Source organism: Stegostoma tigrinum, chromosome 4 (assembly GCF_030684315.1).
Source record: "Stegostoma tigrinum isolate sSteTig4 chromosome 4, sSteTig4.hap1, whole genome shotgun sequence".
NCBI classification, from domain to species: domain Eukaryota; kingdom Metazoa; phylum Chordata; class Chondrichthyes; order Orectolobiformes; family Stegostomatidae; genus Stegostoma; species Stegostoma tigrinum.
The window spans coordinates 101,405,329-101,424,966 of NC_081357.1; the positions used below are offsets into that span (position 1 = coordinate 101,405,329).

General features: G+C 39.1%; 1 protein-coding gene across 2 annotated transcripts in view; it reads left to right on the forward strand.

Annotated features, from left to right (window-relative positions):
* The first annotated feature begins 955 nt into the window (after positions 1–955).
* The window catches only part of LOC125452611 (chorion-specific transcription factor GCMa-like), a 30,766-nt gene continuing 12,083 nt past the window's right edge, over positions 956–19,638 (forward strand). The window contains exons 1-3 of one of the 2 annotated variants that reach the window (XM_048531254.2): positions 956–1,071; positions 1,844–2,037; positions 4,073–4,325. In XM_048531254.2, the coding sequence (XP_048387211.1) occupies positions 1,939–2,037; positions 4,073–4,325 (352 nt within the window). In that variant the 5' untranslated portion in view covers positions 956–1,071; positions 1,844–1,938. Of the gene's footprint in view, positions 1,072–1,843; positions 2,038–2,903; positions 3,013–4,072; positions 4,326–19,638 lie in introns of those variants that run through there. The other variant, XM_048531255.2, reaches the window with a different exon arrangement.

Consider the following 19,638-nt stretch of genomic DNA (forward strand, 5'->3'; position numbering starts at 1 on the left):
CTACGTTCCTCCAACACAAGTCACAGTGCAGCCCAATTCCTTCTCCCCACTACTGACAACTGTGTTTTTGGTTCTGGAATACTCTTCTGGAAATGATTTGCCTCACCAGCCAGTTCCACTCTTTTCAAGATGTTCCTTCAAAACCTACTCTTGGGCCAAATGTTTGGTCAAGGGAGTCCTCTTTTTGACTTGATATTTGTTTTTCAATCCTGTGAAAGTGCTGTGGAATGTTTTGCAATGGAAGGCTGTGGAAGCCACGCTGCTGAATTATATTCAAGAAAGAGATACATTTTTAGACATTAAAGGCCTCAAGGGTTAGAGGGAGAATGTGGAAATATGACATTGAGGTAGAGGATAAGCCCCATTCCATATGGGTGGAAAAGGCTTGAGGGCTGAATAGCCCACTCCTGCTCCCAGCTTCTATGCAAAGGTGCTCTCCAAATGGAAGCTATTTGAAATTCTATTCTTAGGCTTCTGCCTATCAAGCAAGTGAGGAACGTAAGCATATCTTTTGGCATACTAGGGTATTGTCCACTGTGAACAAGACACAGCAAGTACAGGAATGATCCACACTGTTGAGTTCCTCCACTTTAGCAGGTGAAGATCCAGTGGGGACAAGTGATCCATTCGGGTCGACGTAGCTCCAGTACCTATCAGCCAAGGGACTGCTCTGGGGGCTATTAAGAATGAGAGGGGCATGTCGCCAAGGGCCAGCTGGTTGCTTAAGAAAAAACACTCAAGGCCCCAATGCTACTTTTTTATGTTTGACTAGAGAACGTGTTGGATTCCACCACCGCCACTGGGGCTCTCTACCTGTTCAGTTTCTGTGAAATGATTCTTTTTCGAACTTCTTTGAACCAAACCTCAACTCGGTCCCTTGAGAGCCTCTCATTGGACAGAGTGCGGAATGTATTTGCATGACATGCGATCGAGTTGCTCTTCCGAGGAAAATTGCGACTCCTTTTCTTGCAGTGAGTGACTCAGCCAAGTTGCTGTTCCCTTCAGCTCGGAACTTCAGTCATTCTGGCTGGCGGACAGGGCAGTCGCTTCCTCAGAGCCGGCAGTAGTCAGGTAAAGCGATACAGCAACTTCTGCTTGGCTGAGTATCAGAGCTGGGGCATCTCCCATCCAAAACTGATCCTATTCTTTAAGTTCTGGGGAAGGGTCACCGGTCCCGAAACATCAACTGCACTTTCTCTTCAGGGAAGTTGCCAGACCTGCTGAGCTCTTCCAGATAAATTCTGTTTTTGCTTCTGATTTACAGCATCCGCAGTTCTTTCGGTTTTTCCTCCCCACAGACTCTATTGGTATTGACAGCTCGGTTTCTGCCTCCCTTATCTCTCAAATTTCTCTGCAGTTGCTCGTCAAATGCTTTGAATTGTACTCAACCAAATTTTGTGTAGCTTTAGTTTCCCAATAATGTTTCCTCGGCAATTGTTCTAATGATGTGTTATTTGCCAGGGATTTGCTTTTTTTCTGTCTGAGGTGAGATAAACTTATTAGCAATCAGGCAGATACAAAACTTGTGGTATCAATCCATTTGGGAATGGGATTAAATTTATTCAGTTCTGCACAATCTTTCAGAACAGTGCACAAGATCACTGCTCCCCTGGCACCTCACCTGGATTTTATTGATGAGTTGACGCTTCTGTTGAGGAAGATGCTACGAGAGAGAGATAGATAGAAACGGTTTCGTTTGTTTAGTTTATTTGGTTTCCTTTGCGCAGGTAAACCATTTGTCTGAATTGTGGTCTCTGTTCTATGGAATAGTTTACGTTATACCTGGGAACAAGTCTTTGTCAGCCATGCAGAATTGACACTTAGCTTCGATCTCCTTTTTCAGAAGGGGAATTCAAACCTCTCGGCTAAACCGGTTCTGAGGTTTTCGCAAGAGGTTAGAAACAAGCTTTTTCCTTCGAGTTTGTACCAGTCGGGAGGATGTTGAAAAGCGGGGAGCGTTGTTTCCCCGACGCCGACTACATCTCTGCGCTGGAATCGCCTATATCCTGGGACATCAACGACCCCAAACTGCCCCAGGTGAGTGTGTCTTACACTGGACCAGGATATTCCCCCATAACACCAAGCCTTTCTCTTCACATCAGGATGTAACCTGTAACTTTAACGTGCCGCCTCCATTCTCAAGCACGTACAGTTAAGGACATTGATATTCTATCTAGAGCGCAACATGGGTAACTGATTCTAGGCATGAAAAGGCTTGAAAAAGGCATTCTAGGCATGAAACCATTTACTCACTACTTCAATGTGAAGTGACAGTCCGAGCTCAAGACTTTTAGAAACTGAAAGAAAATACTGGAAAAACTCAGCACGTCTGTCGAGAGAAAGCAGAGCTAAAGTTTCAGAACGCTTTCAGATCTGGCTGCAGAGAAAAAAGGTCCACGTTCTGATATTTCTCTTTACAGATGCTGCCTGACCTGTCGCGTATTTCCAGCATTTGCTGTTTTAATTTCAGATTCTTAGTGGCCCTTTATTAATCGCATTGCATTGAACTCAACCATTTCCAGAACTTCTCGCATTTAGAAGGTCTGTGGACACTTCGGAGCGTGTGAGGGGCAAGCATAGGGTCGTCAGAATGGTCTTATGGAGCAGTGGTGGTGTCCCAACCTCAGGGTTAGAAGGTTTGGGTTCAAGTCTCACTTTCCCCGAGGTGTGTTATAACAAATCCGAATGGATTCGTTAAAACAGAAACGGAGAATCGCCCGAAAGGCACGCACCCACCTTACGTATTACTCACGAGTTATTGTCATTCCTAACCAAAATATTCCGTCCATTCCAAAGCGCATTCTTACAGTCTTTCCTCGCTTTAATGTTGTGAAATCTGTTTTACTTTTCTCACAATCGTGTGTACATTTTGCGAAACGTTTGCCTAAAGAATATTTCGATTAATTTTCTGACCTAAGTGTCACAAAGGGATCGCGCAAAAACTGCCTTCGGAGCTGATGGCAAATGCACAACCTGTGTTAGATGGCTGACCCCTAAATCTTAAATAGACAAGTGAGTACTACTGTTATAGTCTTAATATAGACTCCCGCCTCATCCTACTGTGAACTAACTAGCTATATGTTTTCCAAGCCTGCTTCCTAGGAGAGCTGAACTGAATGATAGTTGTAAGTTTGACGCGGGCAGTAGGGAGCCGGGCCTTTGGGCGGACAGTGGTAGCCACTCTCAGGACTTGAACACATCATCTGGGACCCTTCCATTACAGCCAGGCAACAGTGCCATAAAAATGTCGTCTTTAGGGTGGGGTGTAATGACTGGATTTAAAAGCACTATTTGAAGGGGAGCTGGGAAGTTCATTTGTCTACCACGTTTGCCTCTGTAACTTTAAAAAAAAGCTGCAGTTCATGAAGCAGTTGGGATGGATATGACAGTGGCTATACAAATGCAAGTTTGTCCTTTGTTAATCTAGAATGCTTAGCATCTTTTAGCCCTGCATAAATTAATTCAGCTGCTCTGCGTCAGACACCCTGCTTCGCGAAACATTTCCCATTGATTGAAACATAATGCTTTAATCAGAACTGTTAAAATGTTGATCAGTTGTTTCTGCATCAGTTGAAAAATGAAATGATATGAATTTAAGAATTTCTTTTAAAATAACACGAGACCGGACAGATAAAAGATGATTGATTTCCTGTTAAAGCATATTCAGATCCAAGCCCAACACCTGAAAACATGACAGCGTCAATTGCTTTAAGTCAATTATACTAAACAATTTATTGACTACTCTCTGATACAAGATCTATTACATTACAAATTCTATTAAAAGCATTATTCTTGATGCAAAGTTCTTTGCTGCTAAAAGTTATACTGTTTTAGTGCAGATGTATTAGTTAGCAATTTTCATTATAATGGTGCTTTACACTAAAATCACCTATTAAAAAAGCCTAATTTTATTTTGGATGATTTTGCCAAACTAGAGACATGGAAATAAATACCCCTACACATTAGAGGCATTCCTGATATTTTCATTTTCATTGCAGATTGTGATTAAATGCATATGTCTCTATCTTGTTTAAAAAAAAACTTTCGTTCATTGTTTAATTTTTCTTTAAAGGATGTGCTTCAGTTGGATCGTTTCCAGGAATGGACAGATTCCTATGTTAAATTTATTTATAGTGCTGATGATAAAAATGCACAGAGGCATCAGAGCGGATGGGCCATGAGGAATACGAACAATCACAATTGCCACATTCTGAAGAAATCCTGCTTAGGAGTAGTACTTTGCAGCAATGATTGCACCCTGCCTGATGGGAAAAAGATCTATCAGAGACCTGCCATATGTGATAAGGCACGGCAGAAACAACAAAGTGAGTAGCATCTTATCAAATTTCCATCAATTCTGTGGTTACTTCACTTATTTTAAATTGTTTTCTCTTCATTTTTCATTTTTGTGATTATTGTTAACCAGAATAAAAGGAAGCTTGTGAAACTCATTATTCTTGTACTCCAGACATATTCAAAATGAAATTCTCCATTTTCACGCCTCGATTTGGGTAAATCTAATAAAGGAGAATGTTCAAACCATTTGATGTTTTTAAATGAATATTTACACTGAGAGGAACTTATTGAGACGTACAAAAAATGGATCAAATACACCAGAACAGTGAGGTTAGGTTGTATTTTTCAGGAAAGGGTGAATACGCTGGGCTACTGTTCTTTTGAAAAGATAAGTCCGAAGTGTGACTTAATACAGGTCTATAAATTTATAAAAGGCTTTCATAGAGTAGATATTGAGACAGCATTAAAAGAACAGGTCAGGCAGCATCTGTAGAGAGAAACAATTAACATTTCATATTGATGACCACTCAGCAAGACAGAGAAACGGCTAGAGACAAAACAGAGGCCATTAATGTAAGACAATCATCACACAGTTAAATTAGGAATTATTTAGAAAATATTTTATCCATAGCATTGTGAGAGTCTGGAACTCACCACCACAGGGAGTGAGGCAAATAATCCTTTTAAGGATATGAGGGACTCCAAAGAGATACTGTGACAATAAGTTACATACTAACATTGGGATTTCGTCGCTGGAAAACCATACTCATGATTTCCCTGTTGTTGCATATATGTCAAATTAGCCAGTTTTCAAACATCTTTCCATATCTGATCTAATTTCCTTTGCCGCCCTGTTCATCCCTGAGTTTCAATGAAATGAATCAGAGTTAATCCATAGAAAAAGGGGGAATTTGGGGGCAGAGATGTGGACAGTGAATAAGGGTTCATCTTGTCAATCATACTTTAGGTAAAGTAAAGTAATGATCATTTCAGCATTTGCTCATTGGCAATTCAAGTATGAATTATGTTACAGCATAAGACAAGTTTACTTAAATGTATTGTTGTGGTGTGCAAATACAGATATATAAAGCTATTCTGGAAAACCAAAACTATTTTGGGTTTTGTAAATATTAGGATGGAATACAGAAGTAAAGATACATTTGTACAAAGCATCAGGAATGGCATATCATGCATATTTTTATATTCTAGAATTAGCTTTAAAGCTATTAACAGTTTGTAGCAGAGATTCATTGAGGTGACGGCAGAGTTGGGAAATTGCTATTTTATTCATTTGTTAATGCATAATTTTTGGAATTTTGTTTGTCTATATCTAGTTTAGCACTGTGTTTAAAATAGACATTTTCAGAGAGTTCATGACAACTCACATGAATGCAGAATAGTTCTTCCAATTATTTCTTGCATCTTGCATATTGTTATATCCTCCATTCTAGAATTAGCTTTAAAGCTATTAACAGTTTGTAGCAGAGATTCATCAAGGTGATGGCAGGGTTGGGAAATTGTTATTTCATTCATTTGTCAATGCATAATTTTTGGAATTTTATTTGTCTGAATATAGTTTAAAACAAATATTTTCAGGGAGTTCATAACAACTCAGATAAATGCAAAATAGCTCTTCCAATTATTTTTCTTGAAGCCAAGATGGCCAAAATAAAATTTAAAGAAGTTCAACAAATAATGATGGATTTATTTGAAGTGACTAGAGAAATGCAATGGTTTTGTTTAGAAAATCACTGCTTGTGATGTGAAGTGTTAGAAGAAATTCCCTTGAGTAGAAAAGTGTTTGCTGTAGAAGTGGTTGATAGAGATATTATTGCTTATTTTGGATAAATATTTGAAGTAGAGGAAGACAATAGTGTCGAAATGCATTTCCATCAATTCTGCGGTCACTTCACTTATTATAATTGTTTTCTTTCCTTCCTTTTCATGATTATTAAACAGAATAAAGGGAAACTTGTGAAACTGATCATTCTTATTATACACAAAGTATTTAAAACATAGTCAAAGTGAAATTCTCTATTTGCACTGCTCAATTTGGGCAACTAGACAAATCTAATACAGGAGAATGTTCAAATTATTTGATATTTTTAAATGAATCTTTACACGAAGAGGAACTTATAGGGACATACAAAAAAACGGACCAAAACACCAGAGCAGTGAGGCAAGGTTATACTTTTTAGGAATGGGTGAATGAGCTATTCTTCTGAAAAGAGAAGACTGAAGTGTGATTTAATACAGATCTATAAAGTTATAAAAGGTCTTTGTAGAGTAGGCACAGAGAAAATATTAAAAGAACAGGTCAGGCAACAACCATATCCCTGCAATTTCTCCTCCTTGAAGTATTTAGAAAAGTTCCCTTGGCAAACTACCATTGAATCTGTACCCATTACTTCAGGCCAGTAGTGGTGGCTTTGAATTGGCTTAGTAGAAAGCTGTCACCAACAGAATGGGTCGATAGCTTTGTTAGGTTCTCTAATCGTTGATGATTATGAGTTTTTGTGAAATGTATGATGCAAGCTGTAATTAAATAAGCAGAGAATAATGATTTATTAACTAATAAGTCACTCAAGTATTTATTTTAAACTGGAGGATATTACTTGGAAAACTGTATATTTGATGACATTTTAATTGAACAATTTATTTGCATCACTTACAGAATGCAAATACACATTCTGTCTAGCAATTTTCATTTAGATTTTCTTATAGGATTTGAAGTAGTCTTTATTTTGGAACAGAGATTGTAAAAAAGTTGAGGAGTTCATGACCACTTGAGTATTTATTAGTTGCCAGATGAATGGAATCTCAATCATTGATTTAAGCAACTAAAATAACCTATAATTTCTTTCAGATCTAGAAAATGAACACAGTGTGTTTCAAAAGAAACAAAAAGGAAATGAAAGCTATTGTGGCTATTTTTTCCATGACATGCTATGCCTACACTGTTTGCATTATAAGAAATATAAGAGAACAAATAGCTTTAGAGAAAGCATCAAAGAAATTTATTCAATTGGTTGCAGATAGTGGGGATTGCAGGTACATGGAGAGACTGTAAAAGCTTGGATTATTATTCTTAGAGCTAAGAATCCAAAGAGGAAATTTGGCAAGTGTGCTCAAAATCACATAGGATTTAGCTCAAGTAAGTAGAGAGGGCATAAATTTATGGTGTCTTACAAAAGAACCAATAGTGATGTAAGGAAGACATTTTTACGTAACAAATGATTAGAATTTAGTTTTTGCTGTGAGGTAATGGATACAGATTCAATGGTAGCTTTCCAAGAGAACTTTTCTAAATACATCAAGGAGGATAAATTGCAGGGATATGGGGAATAAAAGTGGGGCTATGGGATTAACTAGACTGAATCTATGCAAACATTTTCAAATAACAAAGAGCCGAATGGTATCCCTCCATGTCATAGTCTTATATGAGTCTATCATTCTATGACTTGCTGTCCATTTAAGGATGCAACTTAACAGGGCCATTTCCTCCATTAAATTCAATTAAATACTAGAAGAAAAAACAAACTTGGGGGAAACACACTTTGGGACTTGGCCTTTCTGGGATAGTAAATGAACTAATGAGTTTGCAGGGAATCGTAGGTTTCAGATTTAATCTCAAACTAAAATTTCTAAAGACCACTCCTAGAAAGAAGAAATAACTTTGCAGCAACCACATTAATTATTTTTGATTAGTTTGATTTAATTTTGTTTTCTTTATTCTTTAATGGGATGTGAGTGTGATAGCCCATACATTATGCCCTTTAACTGGATGGCTTGCTAGGGCCATTTCAGAGGGACAGTCAGTTAGCCATGTTGCTGTGGATCTGGAATCCCAAGCAATTTCCAAGAAATATGACATAAATTCAATGAATTATTACGTTCATTTTCAGAGCATAAAATGAAGGAAACTGCTCGCCAGCACTCAAGGAGATATTCATCAACTAACTAACAAGAGTCTTTGCTGTCCAGTTCAGCCATGAGGATAGGTAGATTAGGACTTTGTCTAATAATATCCTAAAGTTGGCATTGCAATGTCAGCCTAGATCAAGTGCTTAACCCTTAGACAGGAGATAAAACACAAAAGCCAAAACCCCATGACTCATCTTCAGCTCACTACCAATGGAGCTAAGCTGAAAAAAACACTTTTGATATTTGTTATTAAAGACATTGTGGCAAGAATATTAGAATGACTTCCAACACTTTGAACCATAGTGCAGTCAGATATGTAATGTCTGCCCGAACAATAAACAAGATCTCAGATTAATATCTATACTCGAGAATGGTCTTATTCCTCGGACATTTTGAGGTAGTTCATAGTTAGATATCAACCCAGTAGATAGAATAATGAGAAGTATGGACAGGCCATCTGGTGGAAATTTCTGAAGCTAGAAATAATTATTGCTGCGCACCTGCCTTTTACTTTGCATATTCATACTGCCTGAAATAACTCTTATAAGTATTTTGTATAAAACCCTGGACACAAAAGAAAAGGTGCGTAGATGTTAATGAAGAGAAACAAAACAATAATATCGGAAAATGTGCTCAATAGACAACATTGCCAAACAGCCACTAATTAGTAAGCAAAGCTGCAATTACCCTTGCAATGTACAACTCTGTTCGGGACATGATTTAAACATAAGGAACAACCTCTTTATCAGCAAGACAAACTTATAGTGTGGAATTACATTCTTGAACTGTTTAAGTAGTACTTTTGAATTAACATGTGGTAGTTTATCAACGACTGGAATTGATGATTGTAATAATGTAAGTTAAGACTAAATAGAATTAATTTATTAGTCTTGAAATATTTGACATGTTTTATCAGGGTTTTTGCATAATACTGAGTTTTAGCCAATCACTTTACCTAACGTTGCATCCAGCAAAGATGTCAATTCATTGTCCTAGCATTTTATCACAGGCAGGTTAGTAAAAAGTGGCTTCTTCTAACCAAATCAGATGTTACAGAAATAACTCATTACTTATAACAAAGGAAGATAAATTGTTATTTTGATAACTAAATTACTGTACCACCCACGGCCACTTCCATCTAGAGAGACCAAGACAGCAGATACATGGGAACACCATCATCTGCAAGTTCCAATCAAAGCCAGTCACTATCCTGACTTGGAAGTATGTTACCTTTCCTTCACTGACTCTGGGTCAAAATCCTAGAATTCCCTCTCTAAGATCATTGTGGGTCAACCTACAGACATAGACTGCAGTGGTTAAAAAAGGCAGCCCACTATCCCTTCTTAATGACTACCAGGAATAGGCAATAAATCATGGACAACCAATGATTCCCAAATCCAATGAGTGAATAAAACAAAAATGCAAATAAAATGAATCTTGGCAAAAGAAGATACTAAAACAGCTCCTTGTAGCTAGTAAACCAGTCCTTTATCATTTTACATTGACATTAAATTCCATAATATATGAAGACAAAATTCAGTTTCCACCCTGTTTCAGACTTTCCTGACTTCTAATTTTTACTTTAAAAATATAGACAAGCAGAAATGTACTCTCCAAAGGTAAAAATGAAGTGACCATTGAAAATGACTGGATTGACAATCAGTGATACCATTTCATAATCAGTTAGCACCAACGTTACTGTTAATCAGGCCATGTGGGGAAAAAGAAATATTTTACTCAAATCTAATTCAATTGTTTAGCCTGAGCTCCATCTGAAATATGCTTTTCTTATCTTTTGCTGAATTTGGTCAAAATGATGCACAAGAGCATTTCTTGGGTTTATTAGTAATAAAACCATGCAGTATGAATAAATAACCAGGCAGTCTCACTGTTGTAAAATGCCTTTTAAAAGAGCCCTATGAAGTAACTCAACTAGTATACCAAGGGCTATTTACAGAATGGAAACCATGCCAACTCTGTAGAAGAAGACAGGTTTTATGTGGATTAAAATCAGGTCTGATTTTATATCTTATTTATATTAAAAATAAAGTTACAGATAATTTCTCTAAAACCTATAGGTTTTGTTCAATTGTTTCAAATGGACATTGAGAAAGATTGAACAATGAGGATTGAACATTTTCAGTGACTGTCAGTTCCAGGGATGAATATTTTGGCAGAGGGTGTTGAGACTGTGCACACAGCAGTAATATTTTGGTATCAAAAGTTCAACACTAGAATTATTTTCCTTTTCTGTTTATTAAAAAAATTAAAAGTGGTTCTTCACGAGTTTTCATACACCAGTCAGATCTGATTTCAAAAGGGAACTGGAATTATGAACAGTATTCTTATCAATTTCTAACACTGTAATAAGGGACAGATAAAAACTCACACTCAGTTTGTATCTTTCATAAAATTGAAATAATTTTTAGAGGCATCAGGTGATTTTCCATATGTTGAGTGGCTGCGTTATTGGTATAAGATCCCACTAAAAAAAATCAGAAAAGTACTTGAATTTTAATTCATTCCTTTTTATAAAAACCATCTTTCCAAAGTGACAAGTGAAATTGTCCAGTAGTTTCTTCAGATTTGTAATAGCTGTCAGAATGTGAGAGCAGGAAATAAACATCATTCTTTATATTGCATGAGCCAAGTGACATTGTAGAGTCAAAAAAGACCCTAAGATTTTCTAAGTATACCATTTTTAAGTGAGCCAATGTAGGAATATCTGTATATTTACACATCAATTAATGCCAGCTTGAACAGTTATCTGGAAGAAAGAAAAGTGTACTTTAATTTATTTTCCCATATCCAACATTTGACACCAAACTAAAAATGTGCAGATCAAATTATTAAAGTATGACAGTTGCACTAACTTTGAACTTGAAGCTTTACTTTGCTAACTGATGGATGATCCTATTCCCAACCTTAGTCTTTAATTGAACATGCTCATAGATGTTCTCACCTTATTTTGTTTACACTATTGTAGCTATTGCTTCTCTCTCTCATTTCCACCCAATGTCTACATTTTCCAAGATATATCATTTTCCTCTGCCCTGCATTTCCATTGTGTTGAAATCATCACTCAGTACATTCAGTTCTACACTAGGGACACCAAATGCAGACTTGGTCACTGCTTTGCAGAACATTTTGTTTTCAGTCGTCAAGCAGGACCCTGAATTTGCAATTAACTGAGCTTTTGATTCTCCTGCTCTGACCTTTGTTTTCTTGGTCTTTTGCTGCGTTCAAATGAAACCTAGCCGAACAGCACCTCATCTTTTGACTGTGTACTATAGAACCTTCTGGTCTCAGCACTGAATTCAACAGTTTTAGATCAGAAGCCCTGATACTATATGGTTTTATTTCTCTTTGAGGGTTTGTTTCTGTCTTGTTTCTCTCTCATTCCTCTACTTTCCAAAAGCAACCATTCAGGATCCTGTTATTGACATATCAAGACAAATTCTTTTATTTTGTTCCTTGCCCCACGTTTGCTCCCTTTGGCCTTGCATCATGAAATCCTCCATCATGTGATCTCTCCCCCATTCCAAACTATCCTAAATTGCTTTCATTCTTTTTCCACCTTCAGCTCTTTCCCTCACTCACAACTCACTACATTGCTAACATTTTCCAGTTCTGATGAAATTGGTTTCTCCACAGATGCTGTCTATAAGACCCAATGGGTACTTTTAACATTTTCTATTCTATCAGTTGCATTCTCTCTCAATCTAACTCATTCTCAACAGTTTGGTGGACCTCTGGATGTTAAGGATTCCATTTCTTCCTTTAACATACAGACTTTTAAACCACAGCTTTTATAAAACTTTAATAGTACTTCTGAATTCACTTAATTTCTCCCAATTTGTTCATGTCATCCTAATTACAATCCTTTTTACCTACATGCCTCAGTAAGAACAGGAAGAGGCCCACATGGCCATTCCATATTCTTAGGAGAGCCTTAAAACCTCTCAGTATATTCAATTATTTGCCTAAATTTTACAATACAATAATACAATACACTTTAATATAGCACAGGAAGAGGCTTTTCAGCCCACCAAGCCTACACTGATTCTACTCCTTGTTTAGACCACCTACTTAGTGCCCAAATATGGTTTCTATCCCTCTGTTCACCTCCTGTTCATGTGTCTATCAAGATGCGCCTCAAACATTGTTAATGCACCCGCTTCAACTGACTGTGTGTTCCAGGCATCGACCACCCGCAGTGTGAAAAACTTTCCCCACAATTCTCCCATAAACTTTCTCCGTCTCACCTTGCATCTGTGCCCACTTGTAGTTGATCTTTCCACCCTGGGAAAAAGTCTCTGACCATCCACCCTATCTAAGCCTTTCATAATTTTGTAGATCTCTATCAGGTCTCCCCTCTTGGGGTTGATAGGAGGTCAGCCTTCTCTTAACAGTGAAAACAATCTGAGTTTATTCACCCTCTCTTCATAACAAAAAACGCTCCAGGCCAGAAAACATCTTGGTAAGCCTTCTCTGCACCTTCTCCAAACTCCATTTTGAAATATAGTTTTCCCATAACATTTGTAAAACTTGTTCAACCAGTATTTAACCTGGTAGTAGTGAAACCAGCAAGAAAACACATCAAATAGATGGAGTCTTGCACTTAGAGATAGTAAGATAATAACTGCTGATGCTGGAGTCAGAGATAACACAATGTGGAGCTGAAGGAACACAGCAGGCCAGGCAGCATCAGAGGAGTAGGAAAGTTGACGTTTTGGGTTGGGACCTTTCTTCACTTCACCTGTTACACAACCCTCAGTGATATTAAAACATGCATCTTAAAATAGCAATTGATTAAACATTCTCACATTGCTCAGGTGTGAGACTCTCAAACATTACATACTGTATCTAGCATTTGAAACACACAAGGGTTAAAAAGGTGGTGGAGTCAAAGGGTGTCTGAATTAAAGGAGTAAGTACAGAAGCACCTTTGAAAGCAACTGCAACAAAATGAGGAATTGCAATTTATTTCTTGTGCAAAGTTGATGCAGCACTGACATACTGTTGTATATTTATTGAATCCTTACCTGAATTTCAGTTTGCTTTAATGTATACTTTATGCCAAATATCCAAAGCCTTATTCCTTAGATCATGACCTATGCACCAGCAATGGGAAAAAAAAGTACAATTCTCCAGACTCATTGCATCATTGCAAAGACAATAGATTTCAGTCAGGCCAAACTGGAATGGTTTACAATATGTTCCAGTAAGTCAGTGAAAAGTCATATTCTGCTGCACCAGTAAGGGTTATATCGCTCATGGAGGCATTGGGTGAAATTGATTGTGGAAATATTACGGGTGATACACTGCTTCTGGCAGTGGAACTAGAAGTGTTTGCCATTCTTGCTTTTTCCCATTTTTCACTGGATTACAATTCAAATTTAAAATCCAGGGGAGACTCTATGATTCCACAGCGCAGAGACTTTTCATTAGTGAAGCCTGCTATCGGCTGACAATGCAGGTGAGCTATAACTGAGTCTCCTCGTCAAACCTAGATCATGGCCACAACTTTCCTGCCCAACTCTACTTCCATTGACATAAGACATTTTGGGGATATGAAGGTGGCGTAGATGTCTTTTTGAATATAAGCTTCACTTGTAAATATTTTACAATGCATTGGTTTCTCATTGTTATTTGTTTAGAATATCTTAGTCAGAAAGCTAAATGTACTTGCAGGTATCATGATTGGCACGTGTTAATGGTTCAAGTGAGGAGTTACAAATTTGTAAAAATATTTTCTTTTCTACTGGGGGAAGAAACAAAACCCTTGCTTTTTGTTTATTTTTTATTGAATGTTCAGATTCATCAAGTATTATTTTCGCTACTTGGTAAGACATGGCCAAACTTGCAGATTCAGCTGACCCTCCCTCCTGTGTCCATTTAATAATTATTGTGTTGAGACACACTGAGTATTGTTTACATCAGAAGGAATTAATTTGAATGGTTTAAGATAACAAAGTGTGGAGCTGGATGAACACAGCAGGCCAAGCAGCATCTCAGGAGCACAAAAGCTGACGTTTTGGGCCTAGACCCTTCATCAGAAAAGGGGGATGGGGAGAGGGAACTGGAATAAATAGGGAGAGAGGGGGAGGCGGACCGAAGATGGAGAGAAAAGAAGACAGGTGGAGAGGAGAGTATAGGTGGGGAGGTAGGGAGGGGATAGGTCAGTCCAGGGAAGACGGACAGGTCAAGGAGGTGGGATGAGGTGGTAGGTAGGAAATGGATGTGCGGCTTGAGGTGGGAGGAGAGGATAGGTGAGAGGAAGAACAGGTTAGGGAGGCGGGGAAAAGCTGGGCTGGTTTTGTGATGCAGTGGGGGGAAGGGAACGAGCTGGGCTGGTTTTGGGATGCAGTGGGGGAAGGGGAGATTTTAACACCCCCTCCCATTTCTTAGACGACACGTCCATCATGGGCCTCCTGCAGTGCAACAGTGATGCCACCCGAAGGTTGCAGGAACAGCAACTCATATTCCGCTTGGGAACCCTGCAGCCCAATGGTATCAATGTGGACTTCACAAACTTCAAAATCTCCCCTTCGCCCACTGCATTCCAAAACCAGCCCAGCTCATCCCCTCCCCCACCTGCATCACAAAACCAGCCCAGCTTGTCACCGCCTCCCTAACCTGTTCTTCCTCTCACCTATCCCCTCCTCCCACCTCAAGCCGCACCTCCATTTCCTACCTACTAACCTCATCCCGCCTCCCTGACCTGTCCGTCTTCCCTGGACTGACCTATCCCCTCCCTACTTCCCCACCTATACTCTCCTCTCCACCTATCTTCTCCTCTCTCCATCTTTGGTCCACCTCTCCCTCTCTCCCTATTTACTCCAGAACCCTCTCCCCAATCCCCTCTCTGATGAAGGGTCTAGGCCTGAAACGTCAGCTTTTGTGCTCCTGAGATGCTGCTCGGCTGCTGTGTTCATCCAGCTCCACACTTTGTTATCTTGGATTCTCCAGCATCTGCAGTTCCTATTATCTCTGATCACAACTTGAATGGTTTGATTGAATTGTTCATCCATGCATTATGAATGTTGATGGCAATGCCAATATTTATTGCTCATCCATAATTGCCCTTGCAAGCATGCTAAGCCACTAAGCCAGTCCATGTGATGTAGATGCATCTATGTGGCTCTTAGGTAGCATTACAGGATGTTGGCTTATCCCTGATGAGGGATAATTTTGCAGACAGAATACTGTGTAACATGGAGCTGCTGTTTTCCCACAAAGCTGAGTCAATTTTCATTCTAGTCATGTGGAGGTCTCAGGTTTGTAAAGTGCTTTCGGGAAAGTTTTGGCAAATTGTAGATGGCATCCACTGTAGCCTTTGTGTATTAGTGGGCAACGGGCTGTTTTTTTTCAGGGTGGGTTTTAGCTTTTTCTTTATTTTTGGGCCTGGACTTATCCAGACAAGTGGAGAGTATCCCATCAGACACCTTGTAGATAGCAGAAACTCCCCAGGGAGACAGATGAGTGATTCATTGCTGAACTCCTAGGAATCAGACCAAGGTTGAATATAGACAGGGTCTTGATGCATGTGGCATGGACTGCTTCAGTATGTGAGGAGTTAAAAATGGTGCTGAACATTGTGTAATCATTGGTGAACATCCCCAATTCTGGGTCATTGATGAAGCAGCTGAACATTATTGACCTAGGACACTACCCTGAGGAAGTCCTGTAGAGAGTCCTAAAGCTGAGCTGATTGGCCACCAACACCCATAGCAATTTTCCTCTGAGCATGATATGATTCCAGCCAATGATTAGATTTCTTTGATTCCCATTATGTTCAACTTACTTGGGCCTTTTGATGCTACTCTTGGTCAAATGTTGCCTCACTCTCAAGGACTTTCATTTTCCACTAAGCAATTGATTGAATCAAAAATCATTGCAGACTAAAGGATGATTTGGCATGACTGTAAGTGTATGTTCCCTCACAGTCCTGGGTGTAGCAACCCCTCCTTACCCTTGACACCATTAACACATTTAGTATAAACAAAAATCACAAAAAGTAAACAAGTATAATGTTAAGCATTTTGAAAACCTTAATTTTGCAAGGGTCCTCATGTTACTGTCCTGAAGATTGCTGTTCAAGGGCATGATTGATTATATTCAAATCAAAACAAAACAGTGTGGCTCTTCGTTTTTGTGTTTACAATTGTTTACAATAACACAATTTAGATTTTACTGCTTCATTCATCCAAATCTCCATATTTATAAAACCATGTAATAAATTACAAATTAAACATGGCCATGGCCATACTAGAAAAGGTTTACATCAGCTTTTGAAGACTACATGAAGCAACTCTACAGATATGAAAGGGAAGTTCTGATGACTCACATCAGACTTGAAATGTTAACCCAGTTTCAATCTTCACAGGAGCTGCCAGGCCTGCTGAATTTCTCTAGCATTCTTTGTGTTTATGCAGGTACAAAGTCTGTTTATTTAGTGAGAGGGGAAAGATGGAAACTGGCAGATTGAGATTCGTCACAAATGGGCAGGTCAGATTTTTAGAGTTCCCGTATGAGACATTAGATCTTTCAACGCTTTTCGTAAAGGAATACTTTAACATAAATATGGATGTCCAAAATGACCAATGACCAACAAGGTGTCTGTAGAATAATAGGAAGTCACCAAAACATCAAAGATTTTTTTTGCTGTCAACCGGATGTATTGGGAATATCCAAGTTTTGTGAATGAGAAATTCAGTGATGATGCCTGATGTAGAATAAACAGTTTCCACAATAATTCTGACTTCTCACCTTTGGCGGTAGTTGTAACATGCTGAGGACAGTTAGTTACTAAGTGACTGATAGCTATAGGTTTGAGATCTCACCAGATGAATGCCTGGAGCAGGAATTTGAGAATGGTAGGATGATAGCGCAACTCAATCTAAGATGTTCTACTGGATTGTTGCCATTTGCTGAAACATAGCATCAATGGAACAGCTAAGATCCACAATGCCCTTCGCTCAAACATTAAAGTTTTACATGTACCAGAATCCTGATGTCCAGCACTGACAGAAATAAATAAAAGAAAAAATGGAAAGCTCAATCAGATTCTTGGAAATTGATATGAATGAATTGAATAAAGAAAGGAAATTGGGGTAGATGGGAATGTGAAATAATCTGATCAGCTGTTATCTTACTGAATGGCAGAGAAAGCTCAAGGGCCAGAGTGATCTTCCTCCTGCTCCTAATTTGTACATAATAAATAAGAAACTACACTTGTTGTTTCCCAGTTGTATAATCTAATCATTTGGCAATTAAACTGCATTTTGATCCTTTGGGAGATGATTTAAAACAGATCTGGATGGACTTAACTGTGTTATTATATCTGAAATTGATAACAAGCTGGCAATCAATTCAGCTCCAATTTGGCAAATTTTATATGGTCTTGCTCATTTCCTAATTTTTCCACCTATAATGTAGCAATAGCAAGCATCACCACTACTCCAGTGTGTAGTACTGAAGGCAGTGCTGCAGTTTGAAGGTGAGACGAGACATTGAACTGAAGTCCAATCTGCTGCTCATGTGGGTGTAAAAGTTTTAATGACACTATTTGGGAGAGCAGGTCTGGTTAGCATCCACCCTAAGAAAACACATCAAAATAAAAGGTCCTTGTAATGATGCTGTTTGTATGAGTTTCCTGGGTGTAATTTTGGCTGTCACATTTCCTACAATAATGACTGCACTTTAGAAGTATTTATCTGTGTGTAAAGCACTGTAAGAAATCTTGTGGTTCTGAAATATGCTACAAAGGTGCAGACCATTCTTTCCAGCAGTACATTTTCTAGTTAGTGGTTTAAGATTTGAAAGATCCCACTGTTTACACTTAATTTCTTCTGTACTCCTTCTTTCATTCTCTAACAGTAGATGAGTCCCTCGCTTGATTGTTCTTAAAGAGGCCCAGATAAAACTGAGGCTTCACCAGTGTGCCTCATAATCTGTGAGGAAGCTAGGGCATATACCATTGGCTACATTTTAAACGACTCCTTCATCTGCAGTGGGAACTTCCTCTTCTGACTGGAGGAGAGACCAGTTGTTGCAGTGAGTAGGGAGACCTGGTGGGGAAGTGTAGTTTAAATTAAACTTTGCTCACTTCTTTGTCCTGAGCTGAAGGTTTGGCCACTGACCGCTGCCTTCAGTTTGGTCTTTCCAAGTGACTTCAGGGAAACTTTTATTCAAATTTTCAGTCTAGCTGCACATTGCCTGGAGTTGGTCACCCCTGCTCCCTACTGAAATAATTCCACTGAGGCAGTCACCAAGTTACCCTTTATTGACACATGGAGGGTTCTTGACACTGATCCAACTGCCTCAGAGCCAGCTCTCAGAGTGAACAGAATCTCTGACACTGGTCTCTATATCTCTCAGCCAGGGCTCCCTGATTGGACCAGGTTAACAGCCCTAATCAGAGAACTCATATTGTATGACATCCACCTAGCTGATCTCATTACAATCAGTACATCTGCCCCCTGTCTGAGTCTGAGGACATAGGCCAGTTCTCATTTCTGTAGTTCCTCCTGGGGCATTTTAGCACTGGGTTAGGTTCCTCCAACTCTGCTTTGGTGTGTAATGCGCAATAGCTCACCTCTTCTGCTTGATGCATCTCAGAGGGAATTCATTCCTCTTCAGGTGGCAGAAGCATCAGGGCGGCGACATCTGCTGTGTCCATTTCAGATTCTGAGGTATCTTCAATGCTTGATGGAGAGGGAGAACCCACAGTTCTGGAATAGTCAGAAAGGCATTTAAGGAGCCCGGCGCATGTTGCTCCCACACCATTTGTGAGTTTGCAGCTTTCATGTGGTCCGTGTGCTTGTTCAGTACAGTCGCACCTACCATACGGTATTTGTCACTGGGCCTGACCTTTTGTCAACCACGCCTCTTACCCATGCGGGACCATTCCTGTGACTCTTCCACCAAACTTTGTTCCCTGAATTAAATTGTCTCTCTAGCTTGGTGGAGTCTTGTGGCTGGCATTGGTGTTCCTGATGCCATTTCACCTTTCCCCCAGGTCCGGGAAGATCAGATTTAACCGGGAACAGAGTCCTCTCCATTTTAGCAACTCTGCTGGGCCTATTCCTGTAGTTGCTTGTGGGCTGTTCCTATAAACAAATAGGAAATGGGACAGTGAAGTTAATGAATCTGTATGCTGTTTTTTCAAGCCTGCCTTCAAAGTTTGAGCTGCTTTTTCTCCTATACCATTGGATGATGGATGGCATGGAGCTGTCCTTATGCTTTTACCTTCTGGTTAACAGTGGCCCATTATTTGTGCTCAACACTTCTGGGAGTCTGTGTATTGCAAAAGATGCGCACAGCTTTCTATCATCATCCCCATGATTGATGAATGAACTCGATGCAAATCCAGGCATTTTGAGTGTGCGTTTACAATGACTAATAACATTTAGC